Source organism: Psammomys obesus, unplaced genomic scaffold (genome assembly GCF_907164565.1).
Source record: "Psammomys obesus unplaced genomic scaffold, mPsaObe1.curated_primary_1811, whole genome shotgun sequence".
In the NCBI taxonomy this organism is placed as follows: Eukaryota; Metazoa; Chordata; class Mammalia; order Rodentia; family Muridae; genus Psammomys; species Psammomys obesus.
Window position 1 is genome coordinate 1,750,584 of NW_026592509.1, and position 26,528 is coordinate 1,777,111.

At 57.2% G+C, this 26,528-nt stretch overlaps 4 protein-coding genes across 13 annotated transcripts; 2 read left to right on the top strand and 2 right to left on the bottom strand.

Annotated features, from left to right (window-relative positions):
• Positions 1-1,624: 1,624 nt before the first annotated feature.
• On the top strand, positions 1,625-5,979 carry Ptov1 (PTOV1 extended AT-hook containing adaptor protein; the record flags this gene model as incomplete). 2 transcript variants are annotated; one of them, XR_008720854.1, is given in 12 exon segments in its annotated part: positions 1,625-1,762; positions 1,860-1,942; positions 2,018-2,075; positions 2,210-2,317; positions 3,453-3,608; positions 4,075-4,164; positions 4,241-4,314; positions 4,408-4,465; positions 4,566-4,670; positions 5,317-5,514; positions 5,602-5,667; positions 5,851-5,979. XR_008720854.1 is itself a non-coding variant. In XM_055613517.1 (11 exon segments), coding segments are annotated over 11 exon segments (1,080 nt in total), but the record flags the coding sequence as incomplete, so codon positions are not given.
• A 79-nt stretch (positions 5,980-6,058) lies between these two features.
• Positions 6,059-11,119, bottom strand: Pnkp (polynucleotide kinase 3'-phosphatase). 2 transcript variants are annotated; one of them, XM_055613516.1, is made up of 16 exons: positions 10,884-11,118; positions 10,142-10,188; positions 9,595-9,894; positions 8,818-8,897; positions 8,679-8,736; positions 8,437-8,544; positions 8,232-8,303; positions 7,820-7,868; positions 7,672-7,742; positions 7,487-7,579; positions 7,306-7,402; positions 7,158-7,219; positions 6,953-7,062; positions 6,788-6,875; positions 6,648-6,709; positions 6,412-6,570 (listed from the first exon to the last, which is right to left on the bottom strand). In XM_055613516.1, the coding sequence occupies exons 1-16, from the start codon at positions 11,032-11,034 to the stop codon at positions 6,447-6,449; spliced, it is 1,572 nt and encodes a 523-aa protein (XP_055469491.1). In that variant the 5' UTR covers positions 11,035-11,118; the 3' UTR covers positions 6,412-6,446. The 2 variants fall into 2 exon arrangements, with proteins under 2 accessions (XP_055469490.1, XP_055469491.1); XM_055613515.1 differs by having other exon boundaries at positions 6,059-6,709; positions 10,884-11,119.
• A 1,413-nt stretch (positions 11,120-12,532) lies between these two features.
• Positions 12,533-18,614, bottom strand: Akt1s1 (AKT1 substrate 1). 7 transcript variants are annotated; one of them, XM_055613420.1, is made up of 6 exons: positions 18,503-18,614; positions 17,886-18,013; positions 14,881-15,269; positions 14,037-14,114; positions 13,786-13,955; positions 12,533-13,378 (listed from the first exon to the last, which is right to left on the bottom strand). In XM_055613420.1, the coding sequence occupies exons 2-6, from the start codon at positions 17,936-17,938 to the stop codon at positions 13,235-13,237; spliced, it is 834 nt and encodes a 277-aa protein (XP_055469395.1). In that variant the 5' UTR covers positions 17,939-18,013; positions 18,503-18,614; the 3' UTR covers positions 12,533-13,234. The 7 variants fall into 7 exon arrangements, with proteins under 7 accessions (XP_055469395.1, XP_055469401.1, XP_055469397.1 ...); XM_055613426.1 differs by having other exon boundaries at positions 17,886-18,005; positions 18,503-18,567; XM_055613422.1 differs by lacking the exon at positions 17,886-18,013 and having other exon boundaries at positions 18,503-18,613.
• Positions 18,615-18,898: 284 nt separating this feature from the next.
• On the top strand, positions 18,899-26,498 carry Tbc1d17 (TBC1 domain family member 17). Of its 2 annotated transcripts, none has more exons than XM_055613418.1 (17): positions 18,899-18,978; positions 19,291-19,389; positions 19,465-19,557; positions 20,547-20,670; positions 21,398-21,605; positions 22,074-22,185; positions 22,275-22,436; positions 23,078-23,206; positions 23,287-23,390; positions 23,954-24,048; positions 24,366-24,482; positions 24,561-24,661; positions 24,746-24,845; positions 25,223-25,320; positions 25,424-25,540; positions 25,910-25,996; positions 26,114-26,498. In XM_055613418.1, exons 1-17 carry the CDS (start codon positions 18,907-18,909, stop codon positions 26,309-26,311), a joined length of 2,016 nt encoding a protein of 671 aa, XP_055469393.1. In that variant the 5' UTR covers positions 18,899-18,906; the 3' UTR covers positions 26,312-26,498. The 2 variants fall into 2 exon arrangements, with proteins under 2 accessions (XP_055469393.1, XP_055469394.1); XM_055613419.1 differs by having other exon boundaries at positions 19,483-19,557.
• Positions 26,499-26,528: the final 30 nt, after the last annotated feature.

Below are 26,528 nucleotides of genomic sequence, written 5' to 3' on the forward strand. Positions count from 1 at the left end.
CTCTCCTTTGTTGCGCGGCGGGCCGGGCGGGGGGCGGGGTACGGAGGCGGGGCGGGCTCGAATTACTGCTGACCGCGCAGCGGCTGCACGCGCGCGGGGGGCGCCCGGGGTGCACGCTTGTTTTTCCAATTGCGAAGTTGGTCCTCGGCCTCCGGGTCTGGAAATGCGCGGCCGGCGCCGAGCCCGGTGCATACACGCGCGCCCAGCTGTTGCTCGCGGGGGCGTTGCCCCCCGGGGCCGGATGGCGACTGTGGACGATCGCTCTGTTTTCATGCCCGCCCCGCAGTGAGCCCAGACCTCAAGTCCTACGGCGAACATCCAGCCGGGTTAGTTCGTAGGGCTGTCACCACTTTGTCCACACTATAAACCCGAGCGCACTTTCTGGAAACATTGAGGTTTTCTTGGGGCAACAGAACTGGCTAGTGTGATGGTTGACTCGTGGGCACACCTGCGCATGCTTGGCTCCGGCCGCTTCAGTACCCTGTGGCCGACGTTGCCCCCGGCGGAGTGGAGGTGGCCCCGCCACTTGGATCACCTGAGGAGCGCAGACACGCCCCTCACTGTAGCCTGGGCCTGAAGCTTTCCCTCATTGTTTGAAGCTGCTCCTTGGGTCCTCAGATGCAGATGCGACTCCGAGCTGCCTTTCGGTTCTCAGCAAATCGGGCATGCACAGAGGCTAACTCAACGCGGAGCCTCGTTCGGCGGGCTCCCTGTTCCTAGTGTGTCCCCCGGCTGTTGTGCGCATACAGACGAGTCACAAGCATTTCAGTGGTCGCCTGTACCCCATTTTTGTTTGGATCCCGAAGTGTGTTTACCTGATTTTCATTTATGCCCGGCTGTGTTGTGGTTCACGCGCTGACTCTCGTGGCCACTTGTAGTTTCTTCTGGAGACACGTGCAGGCCTGGTAGCCCGGGTGCCCGTTTGCTGTAATCCCGAGGGCTCGGTGCTGCAGGGCCCTGTTCATCACGGAGGCCCCGCTGTAGATGAAGACCTAGACTGGTCTGCAACTTGAGACACCCAGGGTACACTTTATGGTTCGTCACGCAGGGCATAAAGGAAGGCCTCGTGAGTTTAGAAATGAGCAAGGGGTGCGCTGGTGATTATCAGAACGGTCTCCAGCCTGGAAGCGAAAGCGCAAACGGTTCTGACTGTTGAAAGGCTGGTCCAGGAGCTGGAAATGTTTTGGCTGGAAAAAAAAGTTTAGCTTGCACGTTAGGGCTAAGAGGAGGGCGGATCCACAGTTTCGCTTGGCAACATTGTTCAGCATTCATTCAGGCCAAATGTTTCAGTGCAGGATAGCCTCTAGGCTTCCTCAAATCTCCCCATTTTTCTCCAGGATGCTCTTATTACATGGTTTCTGGTCGCTGCCTCCTTGGGGTCCCCAGGGAGGGTGGCAGTAGTAGCCTTAGGTTCGCTCCGAGCACTGAGGCTGCTACTCAACAGTTTTGACAGATGGCCGTAAGAGTTGTTGTAGACGGCCAGCTTGAGAGTCTTGGCTGCTGGGGAAGGGATTGGGACCTGAGTGTGTGCCAAGGGACTGAGTCTAGACCTGAGGGTGTCCTCTCTAGGGTGTGTGGAATGCCCTAACCTTGGATGACCTAAGAATTCTCCCTTCTGCTGCAGGAAGGGGCTCGAGTCTTTGGGGCCCTGGGGCCTATTGGGCCCTCTTCACCTGGGCTTGCTCTTGGGGGACTTGCTGTCAATGAGCACCGGCTCAGCAACAAACTGCTGGCCTGGAGTGGCGTGCTGGAGTGGCAGGAGGTGAGCCTGGCCAGGTCCACCCAGACCCCTGAGCCAGTGGAGGGGATGGGTGGCCTGGGTGCTCTGCTGAGCCCTCACCACCCGCTCCCACCCACAGAAGCGTAGACCCTTCTCGGATTCCACAGCAAAGCTGAAGCGCACCCTGCCCTGCCAGGCCTACGTGAACCAGGGCGAGAACCTGTGAGTGTGGGAGTGGGCAGAGCCCGGGGCGGCCTAGGATGCAGGGAATGGCTTCTGATGCTCCCCCTACCGTAGGGAGACGGACCAGTGGCCCCAGAAGCTGATCATGCAGCTCATCCCACAGCAGCTGCTGGTGAGACTTTGGGTTGTGTCCCCCAAATCCGGGCCCCGCCCACACAACCCAAGCTCCCCCCCTCCCAGCAAAATCTCGCCAGCATCTCCCTGCACTTGCCTCGCCGTGATCGGTGTTTCCCCTGTCATCCACAGACCACACTGGGCCCCCTATTCCGAAACTCTCAGCTGGCCCAGTTCCACTTCACCAACAGAGACTGTGACTCCCTCAAGGGCCTCTGCCGCATCATGGGCAACGGCTTCGTGAGTGGACTGGGGACCAGTGGGGTGGGGCCTAGTTCTGCCCTGTCCTGTGCCCCTTAAGAGGTCATCCCAGGACTTTGATGGGACTGTGAAGTGACAGGCACATGAGCCTGTGGGTTCTGCCTCTGAAGTGGAGCCCTTTGCTTCTCAGGGCATGTGTGTTTGGCGGGGGTTTGGCGGGGGTGGGGAGGGGTGGGAGGGTGCAGAGGCCAGCCTCTACTGCTGTGGACCCAGTCTGGGGCCACTGGGCTGCGGCAGGTGACAAGAGAGGGTGGGGGAAGTCACCGGCCCACTCGTGCAGGGGACTGGATCCCAGACTCCTCCCCAGCTCTGCCCGAGGCTGGTACACCCTCCCACTTGACCACCTGCAAGGATTTGTCCCTTTTCTGGGCCCCGGTGCCCGGGACATGTGTGGCTGCACCCTTGTGCCAGCAGCAGCTTCACTGGGGTAGTGTCCCAGAGCTCAGGGTTTGGAGAATGGCTGGCCGGTGAGGTAGATGTGCCGTACGCCCTGGCACAGGATGGGCTGGCCTACAGGTAGCTGTCCTCCCAGTGAAGAAGGACTGGCACCTTGGTTAGTGTTATGTGGTCGTAGCTACGTGGCGTCACTGTGCTGTTGCGGTGTCTTACAGGTGGGGAAACTGGAATCCTAAGACGGGAAGTGGCTTGCCTTGGGTGGCACAGCAGCCACCCAAAATTTGATTTTTTTTTTTTTTTTTTTTTTTTAATGGTATGTGTGTGTCATGTGTGTGCCTGGTGCTGCAGAGACTAGAAGAGGTCATCCTATCCCACGGGAAAGAATGGAAGGTTGTGAACTGCCATGTGGGTGCTGGGAACCAAACCTTAGCCCAAACAAGAGCAGCCAGTTCTCGCTACTGAGCCTCTCCCAGCCCCCTGCCCTTGAGCCAGCAGCAGCGCTGGGCCCGGGAGAAGGGAGAGACACAGCTATACAGGGTTCTGGGCTTCCCCATGCCCCAGCCCTGTAAGTCATCAGGGTTTGAGGAGGTGGCAAAGAGTGGTTCACCTGCTCTCGGGAAAGCCTTGATTGGGCTGTGTTTTGGTGAGCCTGGGCTCTCCACTAGGAGCTGGTCAGCGTGGAGGGTCAGGCCCCTGACCCTCGGCCCTGTCCCCACAGGCTGGCTGCATGCTCTTCCCGCACATTTCTCCTTGCGAGGTGCGAGTGCTCATGCTCCTGTACTCGTCTAAGAAGAAGATCTTCATGGGCCTCATCCCCTATGACCAGAGCGGCTTCGTCAATGCCATACGGCAGGTCATCACCACCCGCAAACAGGTGTGCCCCGAGGGCAGCCTGCGCCTCCTCCCACTGTTGGTGGACGGCCTCTGACTGGTGTAGGGTGTGGTGTGACAGCAGGCTGAGGGCCGCCAGAGGAGCCGTGAAGAGGAGGCGGCCCACCGGACAGGGCTTGATGGGGAAAGTAGCTTCCTGGGCCATGAAGGGGACGGGACGGCCAGAGGGTGGGTCCTGGGTGTAGAACCCTGTAGAGCGAGGTGGGGGGGGCAGGTTTGGCAAGAGGCCAACGTCTCTGCAGGGAAAACGTGTGTCCTGGCACACGTTTGTGTGGTGTTGATGGCATCCTCAGGCTTCGGTGGCTGTGGGCCTCTGTGCCACCAGGGCCGGAGACTGGTCTGGGGCAACTTGGGAGCACAGAACGTTGGCAGTGAAGTCAGGGCTGAGGCAGCTCGTGGGAAAGTCTGAGCTGGAGCTGCTGGTGGTATGGTGGTGTCCTGTCCCGCAGGCCGTGGGCCCTGGCGGTGTGCACTCTGGACCTGTTCAGATCGTCAACAACAAGTTCCTGGCTTGGAGCGGCGTCATGGAGTGGCAGGAGGTGAGCTGCGGGGGCTGTGTGGGCTGCTGGCCCTGCACTGCCCGCCCCTGAAGTGCCCTCTCGCTCTGCCCCAAAGCCCAGGCCTGAGCCCAACAGCCGGTCCAAGCGGTGGCTGCCATCCCACGTCTACGTGAACCAAGGGGAGATTCTGTGAGTTGGGGGGGCGGTTGGCAGGTGGGCACGTTTGCCGTGCAGGCCCCTGGGGAAGGGCCTTCCTGACTGATGGCTGCTGTCATGTGGCAGGAGGACAGATCAGTGGCCACGGAGGCTCTTCATGCAGCTCATCCCGCAGCAGTTGCTGGTGAGGGGACGGGACAGCGGCCTGGGGGCGGGGAGCCGGCCCCGGGCGGGCTGGCGCAGAGTGCGGGAGCCAGGGCTCAGCGGGCCTCGTCCTTCCCCAGACCACTCTGGTGCCGCTGTTCCGGAACTCGCGCCTGGTGCAGTTCCACTTCACCAAGGACATGGAGACTCTCAAGAGCCTGTGTCGGATCATGGACAATGGCTTTGTGAGTGGAGGGCAGAAGTCACGGAGGCAGGCATAGCAGCTACTGTGGTAGCTGCGCTGGGGCCTCCTGCACGTTTGCATGTTCGGTCCCCCCCACCCCCCAGCCCTCGTGCTCTGACCAAGGCTTTCCTGGAGAACTGAGGCGCCATGTTTGTCAGCAACACATGGCGACACTCAGACAGCCCCCTTAGCTAGAGAGGGCCCTGCCTCACGACAGTCCCTACCCCAGCTCGGTGCCACACTACCAGCCACTACATGCTGTTGAGCTGGGCCCAGCATTTCCAGAAAATGTGGGAGGCCCAGAGCACCCAAGACCCAGATCCACCAACTCTGTGGCTTCATTTTCCTCTGTGAGCAGGCGATTCCCTGGGCTGGAACTAGTGAGGGTGCCCCAGAACCTTGGAGAGCCCTTGGTTGTTGATGCTGACCTGACACAGCCAGGTCTAGAGTCTCAGGGGCCTTGTCCTCAGTGTGAAGGAACGGGGCTTGCCGAGGCTGGGGCCATAGCCTGGCAGCTTCGGGGTCCTTTGTCCGAATGCCCTGGACCTGCCGTTAGGGAGCTGGTAGTCTTGGGTCCAGTTGTTCCCGTATGGCCCTTTGTGGCTGAGTGTGCGTAACTAAGTGTCCTGATTCCGGCCTGCTGTTAGGCGGGCTGCGTGCACTTCTCCTACAAGGCCTCCTGCGAGGTGCGCGTGCTCATGCTCCTGTACTCCTCGGAGAAGAAGATCTTCATCGGCCTCATCCCACATGACCAGAGCAACTTTGTCAACGGCATCCGTCGAGTCATTGCCAACCAACAGCAGGTCCTGCAGCGAAGTCTGGAGCAGGAGCAGCAGCAGAGAGGGGTGAGGCTGGCTCTGCCATGCACACGGCACTGGGCCCCTGCCCCTGGGTGCCCACTTCTGAACTTGCCCTGATTTCTTCCTCTGCAGATGGGTGGCTAGTGGACCCCCAGGCTGGGCGGGCCACAGTCCCAGACGAGGCCCCAATGGAGACTGGTGAGCAGTACTTGTATTTGCGGGAAGCAGCTGGGTGGCCCCGGCCTTAGGGAGACCCGCTGCATGAAGCACTGCCTCCTGGTACAAGTATCCCTGCCAAGGAATGGATGCCAGGGCCACGGCTTCAGGGCCTGAGGGTAGGGTGCAGTTTCACTAGTAGAAGCCACCCCTCCTGCCTCCCAGGTCAGATGCTTCTGAGCAGGGGCTTCTGGGGACTGTGCCTGCCCAGCCAGCTGGAGGACAGCGTCCCAAGTTCTCCCAAGGATGGTCCTAGCCCCTGTATGTTTCCCTAATAAAGCCTTTTAACCCACATGCCATCCCTCCCTGCTGATTCTGTGTTCAGTGCAAGATGGTCGTGGCTCCAGAGATCACCTTGGTGGGGCCACCCCAAGTTCAGGGCTGTGGACTCTGGCAGTCTGGGGGATGTGTGCTATTCTAGGAGTAGGTGGAAAGGCAGGCTCATCAGGCCAATTAGTCCATATGAAGCCTTTCATTGACAACACATTATAATTTCCTGTTCCTGGGCAAACAGAGCATCCTGAGACTCCAGTCTCAGCTCTGTTGTCCCACAACTGGGCTCTTACAAACCTCTTGTTGACTGGCCAGTCGGGTCCTGCTTTCCCCCACCGCCAAATGGCCATGGCTCCTCAAACCAGCGGGTGTGCTGGGTGCACAAGAGCCCACTTGTAAACCCATGCACCAAGCATTGTGGCACCCGCGTTGCCTCCCACAACTCCACCAAAATGCCTGTGAGCAAAGCAGCAGCCTTTATTGCGGGCTCAGCCCTCCAAAAACTGGCAGTACAATCGCTGCAGCGCAGGGTCCTGATGCGTCCGCAGCCGGAACGGAACCTGAAGGATCTCCAGGAAGCCCTCGTCCAGTGTGGGCGGCTCAAACTGCTTCCTGTGAGACGGGGGTGTGGGTGTGTGAGGCTCTGTACCCCACCTCCTGCAACCTCCAGCCCCCCAGAACCTCTGGACCTGTAGCTGAACATGACCATGTCTGACACTGGTGCATGCGAGGGGTCGGTCATTTCTCGGAACTGCAAAAAGAGGCATACAAGTCAGAAGGCGGTGTGTGGGGCTTGGGAGAGGGGCGGGGCCTGGAGGGCGGGGCTCACCCTGTTGTTGTGGCGAGCCTGCTCCAGCGTGGCACAGAAGTTGAAGCAGCGACAGGGGACACCTGCGTCTTTGGCGCATTGGATGTACCTGTGGAGGCAAGCCTGCCTTCACTAACAGACACCTAGCGCGCTCGGTGCTCCCAGCCCCACCACGGGTTACAGTACCTCGCCCGACTTGGGACATCCGGGTTGGTGTTATCAATTACGACTTGCTTCCTCTGTCTCAGTGCAGCCTGGCAAGAGCTCACACAGCGCTGCCACGAGCCCAGTGTGTCCTGTGGGACCCAGGACCGGTCACGAGCCGGTCTGGGGAGCCCCCACCCCATCCCTAGAGCAGCACCACATGGAGGGTGGGGTGCAGTCCACTCACCCTGTTCACATGGACGTACCCAGCAGACAGCAGGTGCTCCTGGATGAAAGTGGACTTGCCAGCTGTGGGGGCAGGGTAGCCATCAGCTAGTGCCTAGGACTCCAGTGAGTGTTAGGGGGAAGTCAGGGGTCGGGCTGTGGCGTCTCACCCCCAGGGAATCCTACTGCGACCACCACCTCTGGGTTGGGGCTCAGGAGGAAGCTGGACTCCGGGAGGTACAGGGGCCCAGCACTGGAGATGGTCCTCTGGCAGGGGACAAAAAGGGGGTGTGAGCCCAGGGAGCCAGACAACAGCCTCTTCCCTTGGGGCCTTTTCCCTCTGGGCCTCACCGGGTCGAAAGCTGGAAGCTCAAAGTGGGCTGCTGGCCACTTAAGAAAGAACTCTTCAGGAGTGGCAAAGGGCAGGCCAACGTTAAGGGCAAACTGGGGGGAAAGCAGAGGTCAGAAGAGTTCAGGGGTGCGGCAGGGAGGACATGGAGGGGTGGGCAGATCGGGGAGACAGACACCAGGCTTACTAGGCGGTCTGCACAGGAGAAGTCTTTCTTCTTCCTCCCTGGGGCCCAGTTGGCTGGGCGCCCTGCTGCATCTACAAGAGGAAGGCGACATTGTCCACTGCTGAGCCTCAGAGGGTTTCTGACAACCCCAGAAGCCTGGGCCTCTTACCTCCCACGAAGACACTGTCCTCGATGGAGATGGGCATGCCCTCGTTGGCCTGCAAAGAGAGGCAGTGAGAAGACCCTCTCTCTATGGGACAGCAGAGGGGCTGGCCGGACCACATCTAAAGGCTTTGCTGTGGAGTGTCCCGCCTGTTCCCCCAGTGGCCTCCAGAGGGCGCACATCCCTCAGCAGCCCCTACTCTTCCCACTTGTGGCCTTAAGGTCTGTTTTCCTGATCTGTACCCATGGGGCTCTTCCTTCAACTGCTCCCCATGTCCCCGATACCCACGGGCTCCGCTTCAGCCCTGAGCATTTGTTTACGTCTCAGAGGCCATACCTGGCTCCCCCCCCCCCCCCCCCCCCCCCACTTCAGCACCTCTAGGCTGGGAAGGTCAGCATCCCAGCAGGAAGGCACTCACCTGCTCCTGCAGATGGTCCCACATGCCACTCACTGGCTTTCGGTTTAGACCTGCATGCGTTGCCACCAGCACCTATGGAGGTGGCCAGGCCACAGGGTCCTTAGTGCTCCCTTGGGGTCTCCGAGGACAGTTCCTGTCAACGCGACCCCAGCCAAGGCCTCCACCCTCCACCCTGGCATGTTCTAAGTGGCCCTTCTGGCTGTACCTGAAATGGGACTCCCAGCTTCTCCAGCACAGCCTCCACCTTGGCCTTGAACACCTCTGCGGACAGCTTCCCTCGCCCAATGCCCATTTGGTTGGTGAAGATTACCAGCTGGGATAGACAAGTACACACCGGAGCCCCTTACCACAGCCCAACCTGAACTCCACACGAACACGCTCCTGCAGCGCAGGCTCCCACCCCCTGGAGCCCCTGGAGCCCAGCACACAGCTGTGCACAACACACACCTTGTAGCCCTCAGCATGCAGCTCCTGGAGTTTCTTTGGGATCTCTGGGTATAGGATCCTAAGGTTGGTGGGAAGCAGCGGGTGACTTGTAGTCTAAAGGACTCTGGGACCTCCAGCCTCTTCCCATGTCCCACCTCACCTCCAGTCGCTAGGGCTAGTGGGGAAGACCTTTCCAGAGCGGGTGGTGATGAGGGTTCCATCTAGGTCAAAGGCAGCCACCTGGTATCACCAAAAACAGGGACAGCATTACCGTCACCTCTGACCTTCCTGACAGGCTGGCACCAGCCTTTTGATACTGGGTCACCCTTAGGAACAGGGGTCCCAAGTCACAGAGTGTGCACAGTCTAGGTAGGGGAAGACTCAGCACCGCAGCTTACTAATCCTGTGTTCTCTGCTCCCCATTTCCAGTCTTGAGAGGAACCAGTGTCCCACCTGCTCTCTTCTCCTGAGCATCTCCTTGGAGGATTAACAGCCCAGAAAGAGCAAAGGCCTTTGCAGGAAGAGCTGGAGAGATGACTCCATGGTCAGGCGCACACACACATCAGGCGGCCTGTAACTGCAGCTCCAGGGCACCCAATGCTCTCTGGCCTTTGCAGCCACGTGCATGCGTATGGTACACACACAAGCATGAAGGCCATATAAATGGATACATTTTTAAAACAAACCTCACTGTTGGCTGAGTGCCCACCAGGAACTAGACCACACCTTTTCAAGTGGTCGGTAAACACATGCAGGAGAGGTCTGGGGGACACCGGCTGCAGGGCCTGCTCTGTACCCTGCACCTCAGCGGTGGCAGCCACCACTGGGGTCTCAGCAGGCCCTGCTCACAACAGTTGAGGCCCAGAGATGGATAAGACTAGTCCAGGGCTACACAGCAAACTTTTAATTGAATAGCTGGAGCTGGTGGTGGCCTCACCTTACCCCGGGGCTTCACCTCAGATGCGGTGAACACCAGTAACTTCTTTAAGCTCTCCCAGCCAGGGGATGATTTCCGCACCCGCTTTTTCTGAGGCTCAGCATCCTCCCCCTCCTGTGGATGCACAGGAGCAGTGCTCGGAGGAGCATCTGGCTGGGTTCCTGGTGTGCCAATGTCTTCCCAACACAGGGTCAGGGGATACAGGCCGTTAACCAGATAAAGGATGTCTCCCAAGCTTAAAGAGCCGGACAATCCTGGCTTCAACTCCTGGCCCCCAACAGTTGATGGGTTAACACCGAGCTGCAGAGAAAGGAGGATGTAGAGTTGGCTCTACCCCTCAGAGAATGCCCCCTCCCCAAGTCCAATACCCCAGCTCCCACCAGCTCACCAGACCCTCAGTTCCCACCTATTTCCTTCCTGCCACCAATCAGAACTCTGAAAGGTTACAGGCTTCCAGTCTGGCAGGTGGAAAAGGGGAAAGCTGAAGGCTTGTGATCCACCCGGGCCTCTCCCAAGTCCTGGCTACACGCCGCTGAGACCCTGGTACCTGTTTCACTGCCACTGTCCGGGTCTCAGGGTCTGCAATCAGCTCCACTGAGGGTAAGGGGGTGGAGTCAGGGTTTACATCGCATACATCCGCTGGGCAGAATGCTCAGACCTTGCACAAGACCTAGGTAGGTCTACCCAATGTATCTTATGGCGCAATCCGACCTTACAGATTTTGAAAAAACAAAACAAAACAAAACAAAAACCCTATCCTGAGCAAGCCCGGCTTTCCGGTAGTCCTAGGGACTCGCTTCTCCAAGTGACCAGCTACAGACGATATCTTGCTCTTCGATGAAAGAGGCAATTTCTCCCTTTCTTCCCTCTCGCAACGCAGGGCCTCAAGTAGTCCAGGATAGCCTAGAACTCACTGCATACTGGCGGCTGGCTTGGAACTGATTCTCATGCATTTACCACCCCAGAGTCTGGATGACAGGTGTGTGTCACCCTCGACCTGAAGCAATTTATTCCTCAAAAGGACCGGGTCCTTCACTTGTAGAGGCGAATCCCTAGGACGACCAGAAACGCGGGCTTGCTGATAGTTCTGTAAGGTCGGCTTGCTCCATGAGATACACTGTGTCTTGAGCAAGGCCTGATGCATTCTGCCCAGCGACCGAAAGCATCCTCCTCCCCGGTGACAATCTCCAGGATCCGCTCTGTCCCTCCCCTAAGGCCTCCTCTAGCACCTCTCTATTAGGCACAAGCTCCCTAGCAGCGCTCGCAGCCAGTTCCACTCCCGTACCCACCTTGCTTTCGGGAGCACTTCCGGTCCGTCACCTGGGTCAGGGGGCCCCGACCGAGGACCAGGGCTTGGCCATCCAACGGCAGGAATATAGGGGGCAATCCTCCGGCGGGGCTCTGCAGCCACAGGCGGCCCCGGGATCCAAGCTGTGACATCTCCGGACGCTGGGAAAGGGAACCGACTCACCGATAATAAGCTCGCTGGGCAGAGGGCAACGGTTCCGCCACCGGAAGTCCTGCCTTCGGAGAGCGTCGCTCCGGAAATCCCTCCCCTTGCCCATGGGCTGTTCCACGTTTCCCAGGATACCACAGCGGTGATGATACGTAGCGAAGATTGCTTACAGTTGGGGTCCCTCCCAAATTTATCCCAAAGCTCACCACAGCTGTGGGAACAGCGCCTGCTCCGCCTACGACCCGCACGGGTCTCCGTGAGCTCCTGCGGACAGCCGTAGGGCGGATCCGGGGGCTCTTGATCCCTAGGTTACTTGGTTTTGTTTTACTTTTTAGGGTCTCAGAATGTAGCCGTGTTGTTAAAATTTCTTCGTGAGGTGTGTGTGTGAGGTACACTAGTTTAATCCCAGCATTCTGGAGGCAGAGGTAGGCAGATCTGTGTGAATTCTAGGCCAGTCCCGTCTACATAGTAAGACCCTGCCCCGACGCAAAATAAAAAATAGAGGAATTTGCTTCCCAGGGGAAGACTTAAACTAAAGTGTATATATCCTCCTAAGGGCTGAAGGATAAACCGAAATACGATTCCACCAGAGATCACTCTAGGGAGCCAGTTTATTGACTTACAGAGAATAGACGTGGGCCACTCGCAAAAGGCGCGCTGGGCAGTCTTTCCCTAGTCCCACAGGGCACAGGCAGAGCCCTTTCCTGTACTTTTTCCTCTAGCCCCTCCCAGGCCACAGGCAATTAGGGCAGAATTGTATATAGCTGTCTGTGAGGGTTTGTCTGAAAACAAAACAAAAAACACCAAACCAAACCAAACCCACCTGGTCATCGGTGGGGTTGTTTTATGTTTTCCAGTATGAGGTCATCTCTGTGTAGCCTTGGCTGTCCTGGAACTTGCTCTTGCAGACTCCCAGCCTGGTCTCAAACTCAAGAGATGCACCTGCCTCTGCCTCCCAAGCGCTAGAACTAAAGGTGTGCGCCAACACGCCTGGTTTTGGTTTGTTCTTTGAGGAAGGGTCTCAAGTAGTCCAGACTGACATTAACTCCCGTCTCTTAAATCCGCCTTCCAGTTTCTGGAAGGGCAGCTGTGTCATGGGGCACAAACGCTGGAAACCGGCGTTTGTCCTTAGTATTCAAAGCCGGTATGCCCAACACGCATCATTCCTTTGCTCCCATGATACCGGGCTCTCTGCAATAAAGTGGAAAATCGCTCCCACCTCCTGGGGCAAATGCGCTAAAGCTGGGTGTGGTGGGGCAGACGGGAAATCTCAGCAAAGACAGGGGAGCCAACCTGGGCTAAAAGTGAAATCGTCTGAAAAGGCAAAACAAAAGGGAGGCAACCCCGTCCCCTTCGCCTCGGTGGTGGCAGGCGGAGTCCCTGGTCGGCCTGCACGCGCTCAGACACGCCCCCGAAAGCCCGAGCTTCATCGCTCCCGCTGGGGCCGCAGCGCCATACCCACAGCGCACGCCACACGCCGGCTGGTGAGAGGTAAAACCTTTAATTTCAGAGCGGCCCTCCTGACTCCCGCTCCACCCCACTCCCGCACCCCAGGCCAGGGCCGGAGAGTGAGGCCCCTGCCCCCCACCTCGGGTGGGAGAGGGCCTTTAAGGCACCTGTCGGGGTCGGGGGACAGGAAGCTGGTGCCGTCCTGGGTACAGGACATTGAGAACAGGCTGTCTGGCGGTGGGACCTAGGAGGGCGTCAGACGCAGAGCACGACGGGACATCCCCAAGGGGCCCAGGGTACAAATGCCAGGACTCGGGCCAAAACAGAAAGAAACAAAAAAACAAACCACCAAAACCCCAGCCCCGTAGTGTAATAAACTCAAAGCCTCGGGCCAACTCTGGGTTCGGGAGGGCTTGGCCACAACCCCAGGCCCGGGCCAATCGGGTGGAGGAATCTCAGGAAGGGCGGCCGGTGGCTCTCCGGCCATTGGCGGAGCAGCACGGCTCCCGCAGCTGGGCTCCGCCCTCGGGCCGCCACTCCAGGCGGGCGAAGCTGCTGTTGCTAGGCAAGAAACGGAGTCGACCCACTGAGCTTTTACAACTAGCCCCGCCCAGCCGGAGCGAGCCAATCCCGTCAAGAATTGTTCTGTTGCCGGGCAGACGGAGCAGCAAAGACCAATGGCCGAAGCGGACAGTGTCCTCTCGCTCGCCTCGGCCCACTCGGCGTCCTGCACGCTCAGTATTTCCGCTTCAGCTTCTGGAAGTCGCTGGTATTGAGCCGCGGGCGCGGCAGGTCCCCAAAGACCTGGGTGTCCTCGGCCTCCCGCAGCACCAGAGCGCGCATGCTAGCCGCTATTCGGTCTAGGTCGGGCGAGGAGGGCTGTGGAGGGAGAAAGGGTCAGTGCACAGGCACTCCCTCCCAGAAGTCCTCCCTCCCGCACCTTCCGGTACAAGACGCCGGCCCTGCCAAGGAGCAGAGGCCTGGGCACCGAGGCGCCCGGCCGCACTTCGGCAAAGACAGCAGGCCCCTGCCCAGGTCCCAAGGGGTGTCAATATAGGGACCTGGCCACATGGGATAAGAGAAGCGGCGCGGGAGTGGTGTGTGTGGGCTCCTTGTCGCCTGACCATTCAATGCCTTGTTTTCCCGCTCCTCCAGGCAGTTTTCCAGTAAAGGGTGGTCCAGGCCAGCCTGAGAACACCTGGGAGATAATCTGACCCCAGATGGGGGCCTTTCTAACCCTGCAGCAGACTGCTCTGGGCCATCCCACCGTCTGGTTCCCCCCTCACCGGGCCATTCTCCTCATCTGAGGATCGTGCTTCTGTCCTCTTCTCCTTGAAAGCCCACACTGGCACCGACACGGGCAGAGACTTGGCATACTGCTGGGTAGGCAGGGCTGTGGCCGGGGGCTTAGGACAGGCTGGGGGACCAGCGGGGGTCTCCTCACTCAGGCTGCCGTCTGCGACACAGGGAAGCTTCAGCTTCTGTCCCCCTACCCTCAGCCTGGCCTGTTAGGGCTCAGCCAACCCAGGATCCTCACCATCTGTGCTCTCCGGGTCTGACTCGCAAAAGGGGGGCAGGTCCTGGAGGGTGGCATCCTCATCCATCATGAAGAGTCCTGTGGATGGGACGGGCCCTACAATTGGTCCCTGTGCCTCAACACTCCTCCTTTGCCTGCCTGGTCACTCAGGGCCCCTTCCACTATCAAGGGTTAACAGCTAGATTCACCTTGGTGCTCGGGACCAAATAGCTCCTGAAGGGGAACAAATGAAAAACCCTGAGATCATGCCACTTGCTGAGGTTTTGGTGATCTGATGCCACACCACCTGACTCTAGAGCCCACACCCTTCGTGGCATGCTGGTTTTCGCAAAAAGGACCAGGTGGCGAGCAGCATAGCATATGTGTTATTCCTACTCACCCCTCAAAACCCTGTGGTAACATTACCCTCTCTGGGAAACCTCCCTTGTGCTCCCCAAACAGCTGTCTCTAGATCCAGTTGCCCAAAGAGGGATTTCATGGGACATGGAAAATGCTGTCTTGAGCCCAAACATGCCTCATAAGAAGTGCTTGTAACCATCTCTGGCCCTGGCTTCCTCAGCTCCCACTCCGGGAAACTTCTCCACTTTCCACGGCCAGGGTGGCAGTCCCAAACCCCTTTCTTTCCAGAGACATCTACAGCTCTCAGCATGCTCGAGTTCCGTGGCAGACCAGAAGCCCTCAAGGAAATGCCCAACCACGGTGTGCTGTATTTGTTCAACGGATTGTGTTACTGCTCCTGTGCAGCTGTTGGACCTTGTGTGAGGCTTGGAAGGAATCTATCCAAAGGATGCACAAGTGCCCAGTAACCAGCAACCCCACGCCAGTGCCAACCCTACCAGCTCACCTCCATTATCGCTACAGCCCAGCCGCTCCCCAGAAGTCTCTGTCTCAGTGGGCTCGTCCTCATCTTCCTCATCATCCTCCCTGGCCACGGCTGGCCGAGGTGGAGGGCTAGGAGAGGGGCTAGGCGGCTGTGGTGCTGGTGGGGGACCAGGAGGTCGGATGGCAGTGGCAGCCCTGTGCGCCTGTGCGATATCGTGGAGGCAGCGGCGGGCAGCCTCTGCCAGGGCCCCGCGGCCATGTGCAGCATAGGCACAGGGCCCTGGTCGGGGCGGCGGGGGCGGTGCTGCAGTCAGTAACACCAGCTCAGTGCCAGTGCGGGCCCGGAAACGCTCGGCGGCCCCCACAACAGCTTCCCACAGTTCCTCTGGCCGCCCAGACGCCATCCGAGCCCTGTGGGCCAAAGCAGGACAAGGGCTGAGGCTGCTCCTGTCACTACCCATTCAACGCAACGCCCCCTCCATGGCATGCAGCTGTCCCAACTGAGCTCCCATCCCTCACACCTCTTTGCCAAACCTGCCTCCCTTGTGACCTGAACCAGACACCATCCTTTCCAGTCCTAGGTTTCTTCTTATCCCCATCCTGTTCCCCACAGTAACTGCCCCAAAGCCTGGAGTCTTCATCTGTTTTGGCTATGGGAATTGTATCCAAGTTCATGGTTTGTGGTTATTTTAGCTTGTATTTTTGGAGACAGGATCTCAAGTAGTTTCAGGTTGGCCCGAAACTCACTATGTGAATAAAGGTGCCTTTGAAGTCCTTATTTTAATGCATACAACTGCTGAGTGCTGGGTTCTGTGTGTGTACTACTACACCTGGTTTATGTGGTTCAGGGGACTGAACCCAAGACTTGAGTGCCAGCAAGCACCAACTGAGCTGTATCAAGGCCAGTCTAGGTGTTTAAGACAGGGTGACATACAGCCTTAGAAATCAACCCTCCTTCCTCCACTGGAATTAGAGGTGTGAAGCATCATATGCCATACCCAGCCTGTCATGGAGGACTTACACACATTCCATGTGCATCTTTCCCATGGTGTTAGGACATTAATTCACATGTGAACCAGGCATGGTGGCACACACCTGAAACTGCAGTCCTCAGATGCTGTGCAAGACCGTCATGGCTTTGAGGTCAGCCTAGCATGCAGAGACCCCACACTCAGAACCACAGCACCCTTGCCAGTGCTAGTCCTCACCCTTTACTTGGTCCAGCAGGCACTTTTTCCCACTGCAGTGGGACTCTGCCCTCCAGTCTCCAGGACCAGAGGGACCCTACCCCAAGCTCACTGGCCCTCAGGTCACTGCCAGCCTTCCATCCACTTGGTGAGAGACATACCCCCTCCCCTGGGTGGGTCTACCCAGCCCCTCTGCTGGGCTTCCAGGGTCATTCTCTCAGGGGAGGCATGAACTCTGGGCTGAAGATGGGCAAAGGATGACGCAAACTGGTCTGTGCCCAGAATCACATCAACTTTCATATTTCCTCAGCTCACACTGTGCAAGGGACTGCTGAGCTGCCTGCCTCCCCAGTCATACAGGGAACTCCTGGATGGCAAGGATCCAGGTCCCTACCATGACTGACTCAAACCTGTAGTGAGACCTTGGGCCACTCAAGGGCTCTCTGTGCCTGCCTCTCTTCCTCATTAACCAAGGTGGGTGAGCCACAGCTTCTAGGCAGCTGAGGATTCTCCTCGGGAGCTAGCAAGCACCTGACCACTGGAAGGATTCAAGCCCACCAGGACCAAAATGAAGAGAAAGGAGGATTCTGCACGTAGTTTGCAAGCTTATCTGTCACAACCAAAAAAGCCAAACTGCTCCCAGACCTTACACTGGTCATCTCCACCTGCCTCAGCAAAGTGGAACTGCGCAGTGTTGGACCAGAAGAGGATCACCATTTCTAAACAACCTCTCGCTTCCTACAACATGAAGCTGCAGTGGCCACCCCACAGGACCTTGACTGCTACACTGGCAGAACTGGCCAGTGAGAAGGGCAGTTGGTGTCTGGAGTCCTCTGACAACCCTGAGCTTCACCCTGCCTATCTGAGTAGACTAGATTCCCCATCCCATCTTGCCATCGAGAGGGAGAAAGCTGTAGGCACCTGTCACGACACACGAAGATGAGCTGCAGTGGTTTGATAGTATCGTCTGCTGGGCCTCAAAGTCCTACCTAAAGCTTTAGAAGGCGCTCACCGACTCCTCCACACACCTTCCACTGTTCCTAGCTGATGAAGGAGGCTGGAAACTTAGGTGACTGGTCCAAGATGACACAGCCTGGACGACTGTTAGCTTAGGTTCACTTCTTTGGGAACAGAAGAGAGCAAAGAATGGCAGGACCTAGCTCCTCCTCTTAGATCTCGGGGTAGCCACGGCAGCGGTGTGAAAACCGGGCGAGTGACTTGTGAAGGCGGCTCAAAGGAGGGCAACTTACTCAGACCTCCTAGGCCTGTGGCCTCCTATCAGGTGAGACTCGGGGGCAAACCAGCAAGGGGGAGCTGTCCAGTGGGAAGGTGCAGGCCTCCCAGGACAGGTGTGGAGGGAGATAGGGAAGAAAACGGCTGCAGCACGGGACACGGAGCGGGGTGTCCCAGGAGGATCCTACCACCGAAGGTCGGGGAGTGGGGCTGCACCACGCCCGCGGCCCAGCGAGGCCCCTTCTCTAGGAAGAAAACAGGAAATCCCGCCCCCGGTGGGAATCTAGACCGGAAGTCCCGCCCGGGGCGCCCCCTCACCCATCAGCGACCCACACACATAGCCGAATGGACAGGGTTCACCGGCAGTGTGAGCGTTCCAGCACATCTGCACCCTCGGAGAGGAGGTCGTCTAGGATTCGTCACCAGTCAGATACATGGGGCTGAGCGTTAGCCATTTCAGCACTCAGCCAAGGGTGGCAGGACGATTACCGCCCCAGACCTATGCAGACCGAACCCTTCCCATAGCGGTTTGCCCTCCCACAGTCCCTCAACCTTAGGAAGAGCCGACCCTCCCCAAACCCCAGCTCACAACGCCGCCTCCACTCACGTGCCCGTAGCCAGCATGGCCAGCCAGGCGCCGTCACCGCCCTCAAAAGGCATGGCGGCTTCTTGCGTCACTTCCGTGTGGCTGCCCCGCCTCCATTGTGTACACTCCGCCTCCCTTATCCTGGATGCCTCAAATCAAAATAGCAACCAGAAGCTACACGGGCAAGCACGGAGCAAAGGCAACAGCAGAGTGCGCACTGAATGGAAAACCTGGTGAAAGACTTTAGCTACACCATTTCGATTTGCCGCAACATACACGGCTGCCTGCCCATGCTCGCACGAAGGCAAGCAGCGCGGCGTCCCTCGTCCGCAACCAGCTTCTAGCACAGAAGTGTAGAAAAAGTGGTCCCGTCCCGACGTGACTGTAGTACGGCTTTATACGCCGACAACGCCTATAAAGCCCTTCCTTCCGCCCACCCTACCTCTCCCCACCCCCGGCTCGCCCCTCTAGCACGACGCCGGCAGAGGTTCAGACTGGCAGCATTTCTTGCTTCGGTTTGCCCAGCTTCAAGATGGTGGCGCAGCCCTCTTTCCACGGTGACTCAGGAGTTTGGGGCACTGAGTCTCACCCCTTACCCCAACCCCTCAGCGCCTCTAGTACTGCACCGCTTCTCTCACCTCTTCCTTTCTCCGTTTCGCTTTTCCAACACCTCGCTTTCGTGCCCCTCATTAACATGGCTTCCACCGAGCCGCTAGAGTTTGCCCTCGAGAAAAATGGCATAGTATTGGCTTCGATGCCAATATAAAATATGGAGAGGGCGGAGGAGGCGTTCCCGAACGATCACGAGTTTTGGGTAGGGTACTGGGTCCTCCTACTTGTTTACTTCGTAGCGAGAGTGGCGCGCTGCGCCTGCGCAGCCTCCCTGCCCCGTACTAACTTTTCTGTTTACACCACGTGACCTGGATCTTGGGGTTTCAACTACCCTGTTCAGAAAGATGGTTTCATCCACTGCAGCTCTACAACATTAGGGGCGCTACCACTATCTGGCCTGGAGGGGCGTGTCCGTTCCGGATATGACACTATGTTGACCCGGAAAAGGAGGAGATCAGGGCAGGGAACCTCCGCGGCGGCTATGGCAGGGTCCAGCTACAGGGTAAGAGCGGAATCCATTCCCTCGTTTATCTATAGGAGACAGCCCCCACTGATGGTCGGCTTCCACTTTCCGCTGTGCAGGGACTAAGCAGAGCTAACTTAGCAAGAACTGTTTCCTGGTAAATACGCTGTCACTCTCCACAATCCGCAGGGAGATTCTACCTTAGCCCCGCCCCTTGTGAAAACGACTCCAAACCCAGGCGCGGTGCGGGGCTGTCGCTCATCATGCGCGCCCTGTCAGTCAAGGGTGCGTGGACCCCGCCCCTAGAAAAGCTCCTCCCTAGTCCTGTCTCTAAACCAAACCGGCCCTTAGGTGGTGTTTGAGAAGGGAGGCGTGTACCTGCACACCAGCGCCCGGAAGCACCAAGATCCGGACTCGCTCATCGCGGGTGTTATCCGTGTGGTGGAAAAGGTTGGCTGGGATGGAGGTGGCATCTGTGGGAACTTCGAATTGAGGGCTGAGGGCCAGTGGGGCGACCCTGCTAAGTCCTCCCATGTTCCTCAGGACGGCGACGTCGTCCTGCACTGGGCACCGGTGGAGGAGGCTGGAGACCCAACCCAGATCCTCTTCTCCAAGAAGGTAGGCATCCCGCACCTCTAACCCACTCAAGTGGAAGGCAGGGGCTGGCTTCTCGTGGACCTGTGAGACTGTTTACTTTGTGAAATGATCTTATGCCCTATACTCTTGGCCCCTTAGGGGACCGTTGGGTGAAAGATTGGGTTCCCATTTCTTAAGGGGTATTGCCTAGTTTTGTTCTGAGGCAGCTGTCTTTTCCCTCTGTTCTACAGTTTCAAGTGTTTGTTTTACGTTTATTACATTTATTTACTCTGTGTGTGTTCCCAAGCGATCTCAAGTTTTGGGTAGCGATCATGGGTTCTCGTACTTGTTTACTTTGGGGTGAGAGTGGCTCGCTGCAGGCGCATTCAGATGCTATGTGCAGGTGTGTGGAAGTTAGGATGTTCTCTCCTTGCACTGAGTGTTGAACTCAGGTTGTCGGGTATGGCAGCAAGTGCTGAGCCATCTCACTAAGTGTAGAGTGTGTCGGGAGGTGGGTGTGGTGTGAGTGTATGGGCTTGTGTGTGCACAACCTGTGGGTGCGTGCAGAAGCCGGAAGATAGCCCTGCAGACCCATGCTGCGGGTACTGGGATCTGAACTCTGGCCTTGGTGCAGCAGAGCATGTTAACCACTAAACTACCTTTCTGGCCTTATTTACTTACTTACTTACTTACTTACTTACGTGTGTGTGTGTGTGTGTGTGTGTGTGTACTACTTGGAGTCAATCCTTCCTCCTTGTGGGTTCTGTAGACTGAACTCAGGTCATCCATTTTACCCACTGAACCATCTGTCTGGCCTTGCTCTTTCTGTTCATCATGGAACTATCACCAGCAGTGTCCTCTGTAGACTCCTCGCTAGGCACAGTGACAGTGGTCATCAGCTAAAGCTCTTCATTCACTTACTGCTCCCTCCTGCCCTTTTTTGTTCTGAAGTGCTGCTCTCATTGGGGCTTTCAGGCTGCAAGCTGGAAACCCTTGAGACAACTCTTCATTCTGTTATTTCTTCTCCCAAGGACTCAAGCGGAGGTGAACCTAGCACCTCAGAGGAGGAGCCTACCTTCGACCCAGGCTATGAACCTGACTGGGCTGTCATTAGCACAGTGCGGCCACGGCCCCACCTGGCAGAGACCAGGAGAGGTAGGTGAAACTGTGCCACTGGGGTCTAGTGGACCTCATCTTGCCCTTAGTGATCATGGTTCCAAAAGTGTTTGTTGTTTGTTTGGGGTTTTTTGCCCACAATCAAGATGGCCTCCAGATGTTTCCTTTCTGGGCTAGGAAAGAATGGCTTGGCTCCAGGTGTTTCCATGAGTTATGCTCCTAAAGGTTTCCAGGCTTGTGGGTGGTGGGAGGGCTGACAGGCAGCTAATCACAGGGTAATTTCTTTCCTTCCTTTTTTCTTTCTCCTTGATTTTTTTTTTTTTTTTTTGACATGGTCTCACTATGTAGCCTTAGCTGGCCTTGAACTCAGAGATCTGCCCACTTCTTCCTGCCAAGTACTGGGCTTAAAGGTGTATGTCACCATGCTCAGCCTCCCAAACCTTTTGCTGTGGCTCAGGTGGGGTCTGGAGCAGAGGCCACAAGTGGTGAGACAGCCAGAGGACTAGGGACACATTTACCTTTGAGTGCCCAGGAGAGGAATATAGTCTTCATACTGATGACTGAGGAGAGCCTGGGAAGGTTCTGGAACACTCTGGGACAGACAGGTGTCCACCAGGCTTCTTTCCAATCTTAGGCAGCCCAGAATCCTCAGAGGCTTGGCAGAGGGCGGCTTCTAGGGAGGACTCGGGACCAGGCTGTTGAGAGAACAGAGATGACCTGCTTTCTCACACTGTACCAACAATTATCCCCCCCCCCCCCCAACCAGGTGCAGAGCCTAGCTGCCCCCGGAGTTCCTGGGCCTTCTCTGTGAGCCTGGGGGAGCTCAAGTCTATCCGAAGGTCCAAGCCAGGCCTTAGCTGGGCCTACCTGGTCCTGGTGACCCAGGCTGGAGGATCCCTGCCTGCCTTACACTTCCACAGAGGGGGTACCCGAGCCCTGCTCCGAGTCCTCAGCCACTACCTGCTGTTGGCCAGGTAAGCTTCTGTCCCAGCTAAACCTTTGAGCCAGCATGTCCTTCTGCAGCTACAGCTGGAGTCTTCAGGACAGTGAGCAAAGCACAGTTCTGATTGCACAGCGCTGAAAAGATCCTTTGCTGTCCTCGTGCTTGGAGGGCTGTGACAGGAGGATGTTCAAGGCCCGTGTGAACTATGTGAGGCTGAAAGTGAGGACAGGGAGGAAAGAAATGGCCCATCTTTATGGGACTTCAATAGTCATCTCCTACAACATAGAAATTATCTTTTCACACAGCTACTCACTGACTCCTCCCTGAGTCAGTCACCCTTACAGAGCCACCCATTGGCTCTTCCCTGCCAGAAGTGCCTTTTGTTGCAGTAACATTTTGGTGATAGGGAAGGGGACTGCGGCATCTGGAGAAAGTGTGGCCAGGCTAGCCCAGGACATCAGGGCCCTTCACCTGGAGTCACTTGTATGTCCCCTTCCAGCTCTCCACAGGACTCCCGCCTTTACTTGGTCTTCCCCCATGACTCCTCTGCCCTCTCCAACTCCTTCCATCACCTGCAGCTCTTTGACCAGGACAGCTCCAATGTGGTGTCTGTGAGTGTCCCTGATTCAGATGCAGGGCATGCGGGGATGACGGGTAAGATCTGGAGGGACAGCTCTTGACACCTGTTGCCTATCCCCAGCGCTTCCTTCAGGATCCCTACTCCACCACCTTCAGTAGTTTCTCTCGTGTGACCAACTTCTTCCGGGGAGCCCTACAGCCGCACCCTGAGGGAACTTCCTCCCCTGACCTACCCCCACTGCCAGATGATGAGCCAGAGCCTGGCTTTGAGGTCATCTCTTGCGTGAGTGTCAGGTGATCCTGTTTGGGACTTCCTATTGTGTCACACAGGCATGTGACTTTACGGCCTCAATTTACTCCTTGGTAACATGAAAACAGTATCTGGGGCTGCTTAAGAAGTGATCTACTCAGGGCATGGTGTTGCAGAGGCAGGCAGATCTCTGTGAGTTCGAGGCCAGCTTGTTCTACAGAGTGAGTTCCAGGACAACCAAGGCTACACAGAGAAACCCTGTCTCAAAAAATACAAATACGAAAAACAAACAAGTGACATCACAGAAATCTCACGTACTAGGCCAGTGGCCTAGGATGGTTTTCTTGTGCTGAGGAGCCATCCAACCCAGAGGCTCCTACCTGCTAGGCAGATGTTCTGTCATTTCCGAACGCCTCCAGACCTTCACTGGTGATCTAGGCAGTGCCCTCCTGCACTAGTTTACCAGCCATTTCTGGAGACGGGGTGTCTCAGTTTACTAGCGTGGCCTTGGACTATGTGATCCTCTTGCCTCAGGCCCGGCTGTGGCTGCTGCTCTCAGGTGCCTTCTTTCCTGGAAGCTTCCTGCTGGCCAGAGAAGGTGGTGTTCTCTGCCCCTGCTCTTTAGGGTTCCTCCAGCCTGGGAGGGCTTGGCTCACCTGCTCTGTGTCCTGCAGGTGGAGTTGGGGCAGCGGCCCTCAGTGGAGCGGGGTCCTCCAGTTACTGAGGAAGAATGGACCCGCCATGTGGGTCCTGAGGGTCGCCTGCAGAATGTCCCCGAGTTGAAAAATCGGATCTTCTCAGGAGTGAGTGTCAGTGGTGTAGGATGGGGTGGCAGCTGGCCAGGAGAAAGCCCTCTGACCTGTCTGTTTTATTGCACCCCCAGGGTCTCAGCCCTGGCCTGCGGCGGGAGGCTTGGAAGTTCCTCCTGGGGTACCTTAGCTGGGAGGGCTCAGCTGAAGAACACAAAGCCCACATTCGGAGGAAAACGTGAGAAAGTGCAGCCCCACAGCCTTTGGACACTCTTGCCCCACGGCTTGATTCTCCCAGTCTCCGGACCAGTGTGTCCTGGAGCCAGCACAGCCCCTACTGTTGAGGGATGGTGTGAGCTGTGTTGGGCTTCTCCCACAAATGCTGATTTGAAGTCACTGTATGCAGTGAGCAGCCTCTTCCCCGTGTGGCTGTCTCCTGAGTGGTGCCCCTGTCACTATGGTGCTGGACTGTTGCAGTTCCTGCAGCTTTGCAGTGGCTGTTGGCTCGTGCCTGTGGCTATGAGCCACCTGCTGTGTCTGCCCCTTGTGAGGACCTGAGGGTGGCTCAGTGTCCCCTGGACATGCTTTTTTGGCAGAGGGAAGGGTGGTGACAGATATTACAACCCACAGGGTGTTCTCTGCAGAGAAACATCAGGAGAGAGAAGAAAGGGACAGGCAGGGACCATGTGGCCTATGGGCAGGGCAGGGCTTAGGGAGTGATGATGTGGGCAGATGTTTCTCCAGGTGTTCCTGGGTACTGTGCTAGCGGGGCTCATAGCTTCTGTGTCACTCTGCACTCAGGGATGAGTACTTCCGAATGAAGCTGCAGTGGAAGTCTGTGAGTGCTGAGCAAGAGCGGAGGAATTCACTGCTGCATGGATATCGAAGCCTCATTGGTGGGTGGGGTCAGGGTGGGGGACAGACAGGAAGCAATGGGTAGGGTTTGGGGGAATAGGGAAGAGGTCATGGGGCCTACTCAGCTCTAGCTAAGAGAATATGGGTCTTCGTCTCTCGGTGCCTGTTTCACCAATTGCAGAGGGCATAGACAGAGTCTCAACTGGGGGTGGTGGTAATGGGTTTGGGGAAGCCCCATCCTCACTGTGGCATGAGCCCTGAAGTTGAGGGCTGCCGGCGTATGGAGGGATAGTACCTCTGACTAGCTAGGAAGGTAGCCAACTACCTTTCATGTTCCTACCATGTTGGCCCCCCACAGAAAGAGACGTAAGCCGCACTGACAGGACTAACAAATTCTACGAAGGCCCTGAGAACCCTGGGCTGGGCCTGCTCAATGACATCCTCCTTACCTACTGCATGTACCACTTTGACTTGGGTGAGCGCCACACTGGTGGGGAAAGGGCTGGGTGCCCTGGGTGCTCAAGGAATGGCAGCTGACCCTGTGTTCCCCCAGGCTATGTTCAGGGCATGAGTGACCTCCTGTCCCCGATCCTCTTCGTTGTGCAGAACGAAGTGGATGCCTTCTGGTGTTTCTGTGGCTTCATGGAACTTGTGGTGAGGCCCAGGATGGGAGAGAGGGAGCGGCGGGGACAGCCACTAAGTCTACAGTGCTCTCACGCTTCCTCCTGCTCCCTGCAGCACGGGAACTTTGAAGAGAGTCAGGAGACTATGAAGCGGCAGCTTGGGCAGCTCTTGCTTCTCCTGCGGGTCCTGGATCAGCCACTCTGTGATTTTCTGGGTAAGGCCTGTGTGAGACCATCTGAATGAGAAAAACATCTCAAGTAATCTGGCATTCAAAGCTAGGGCCATGGGGAAGCCTGCCCACTTTGGACCAGGTAATGTTTCTCTGGACCCTCAACTAGAACCACTGCATTCTGTGAGTTCCTTGTTGCTTGTTTAATATGAGAAATGCTAACTGTGTTTAATATGAGAAATGTGGCTCGCTTGGGAGGAAGTGAGTGGTGGCACTGTCCTGTAGCACTAGGAGAGCTAAGGGGTGCAAGTCATGCCTGCCATCTGCCTGTCCCACTGCTTAGCACACTGTGATCTGGACTGTGACTCGATCACCAACTGTGAGCAAGGCTGACTGCCTGTGGTCCTCCTTTCCTCCTCTAGATTCTCAGGACTCAGGCTCGCTGTGCTTCTGCTTCCGGTGGCTGCTCATCTGGTTCAAGAGGGAGTTCCCCTTTCCTGATGTCCTTCGGCTGTGGGAGGTGAGCAGCCAGTCCGGGTGAGAGGATTGGTGGAAGGGCTGGGAGGTTGAAGGGAGATGGGCAGGTCAGGATGGGTCTTCAGAGGTTCCTTCTGACACCTCAGGTACTGTGGACTGGGCTTCCTGGCCCCAATCTACACCTGCTGGTGGCCTGTGCCATCTTGGACATGGAGCGGGATACGCTGATGCTATCTGGCTTTGGCTCCAATGAGATCCTTAAGGTGAAGTGAGGGCATTTCCCACCCGCTGCCCAGACTTAAGTGGCAATGTGTGGTGCTGGCCTTCGGGCTGTCAGTGGATCAACGTGTCTGGGTGGGGTTGGAATTGTTTCCCGTCTACCAGGTTACCAGCCCTGTACCTTAGATAATAGTGCAATAGTGCAGTAGAGGAGCCTGTCTCTCCTCAGTGCGGGCCCTCCCTACTGTGCTTCAGCATCCCAGTGTGCCAGCAGGGAGTGCTATGGAAAATTGCAGCAGTCCAGGGAATCCTAAATCCAGGAATCCCCTAGCTAGGCCCTGTACCCCCAGGACCAGCCCTCTTCCCTCCATCAGCAGAATGCGTGTGTATACCTGACCTTCCCCTTCCTGCAGCACATCAATGAACTAACAATGAAGCTGAGTGTGGAGGATGTGCTGACTCGGGCAGAGGCTCTGTACAGGCAGCTGATGGCCTGCCCAGTGAGTCCTTTGTGCTTCTTGCCCAATAAATGCCTGCCCAGCCCTCCTCATCCTCCACCCCTTGTGACTCTACCTTGACATATCAGCTAGCCTCTTGGACTACCCCTGTCCTTACAGGAGCTACCACACAATGTGCAGGAGGTCCTGGGGCTGGCACAGCCCGAAGAGCCCGGTACCCCATCTCCTCCCATATCCCCACTGCCACTGTCACCAACTCGGGCCCCGATGCCTCCACCACCGCCCGAGGAAGCAGTCCCGCAGCCTGACAGCAGCCTGGAGATTTTGCCAGAGGACGACGATGGCACCGACACTTAGCCCGCTGCAGCTTGATCGGATTCCCGCAGATTGACAGGTCTTGAGCTTCATGGCCATGGGAAGGAAGCCAAGACCCTGATCTGGCCAATGAAATGGAGGAAGGTCCTCCTAGAGGTCCGGCATTCCTGAGATCCCGCCTAGCAGCTGCTGCCAATGTGGGGCAATAAACCGTTCTTGTTTGGCATGAGCATGTTTTATTTTTCGAATCTTGCCCATA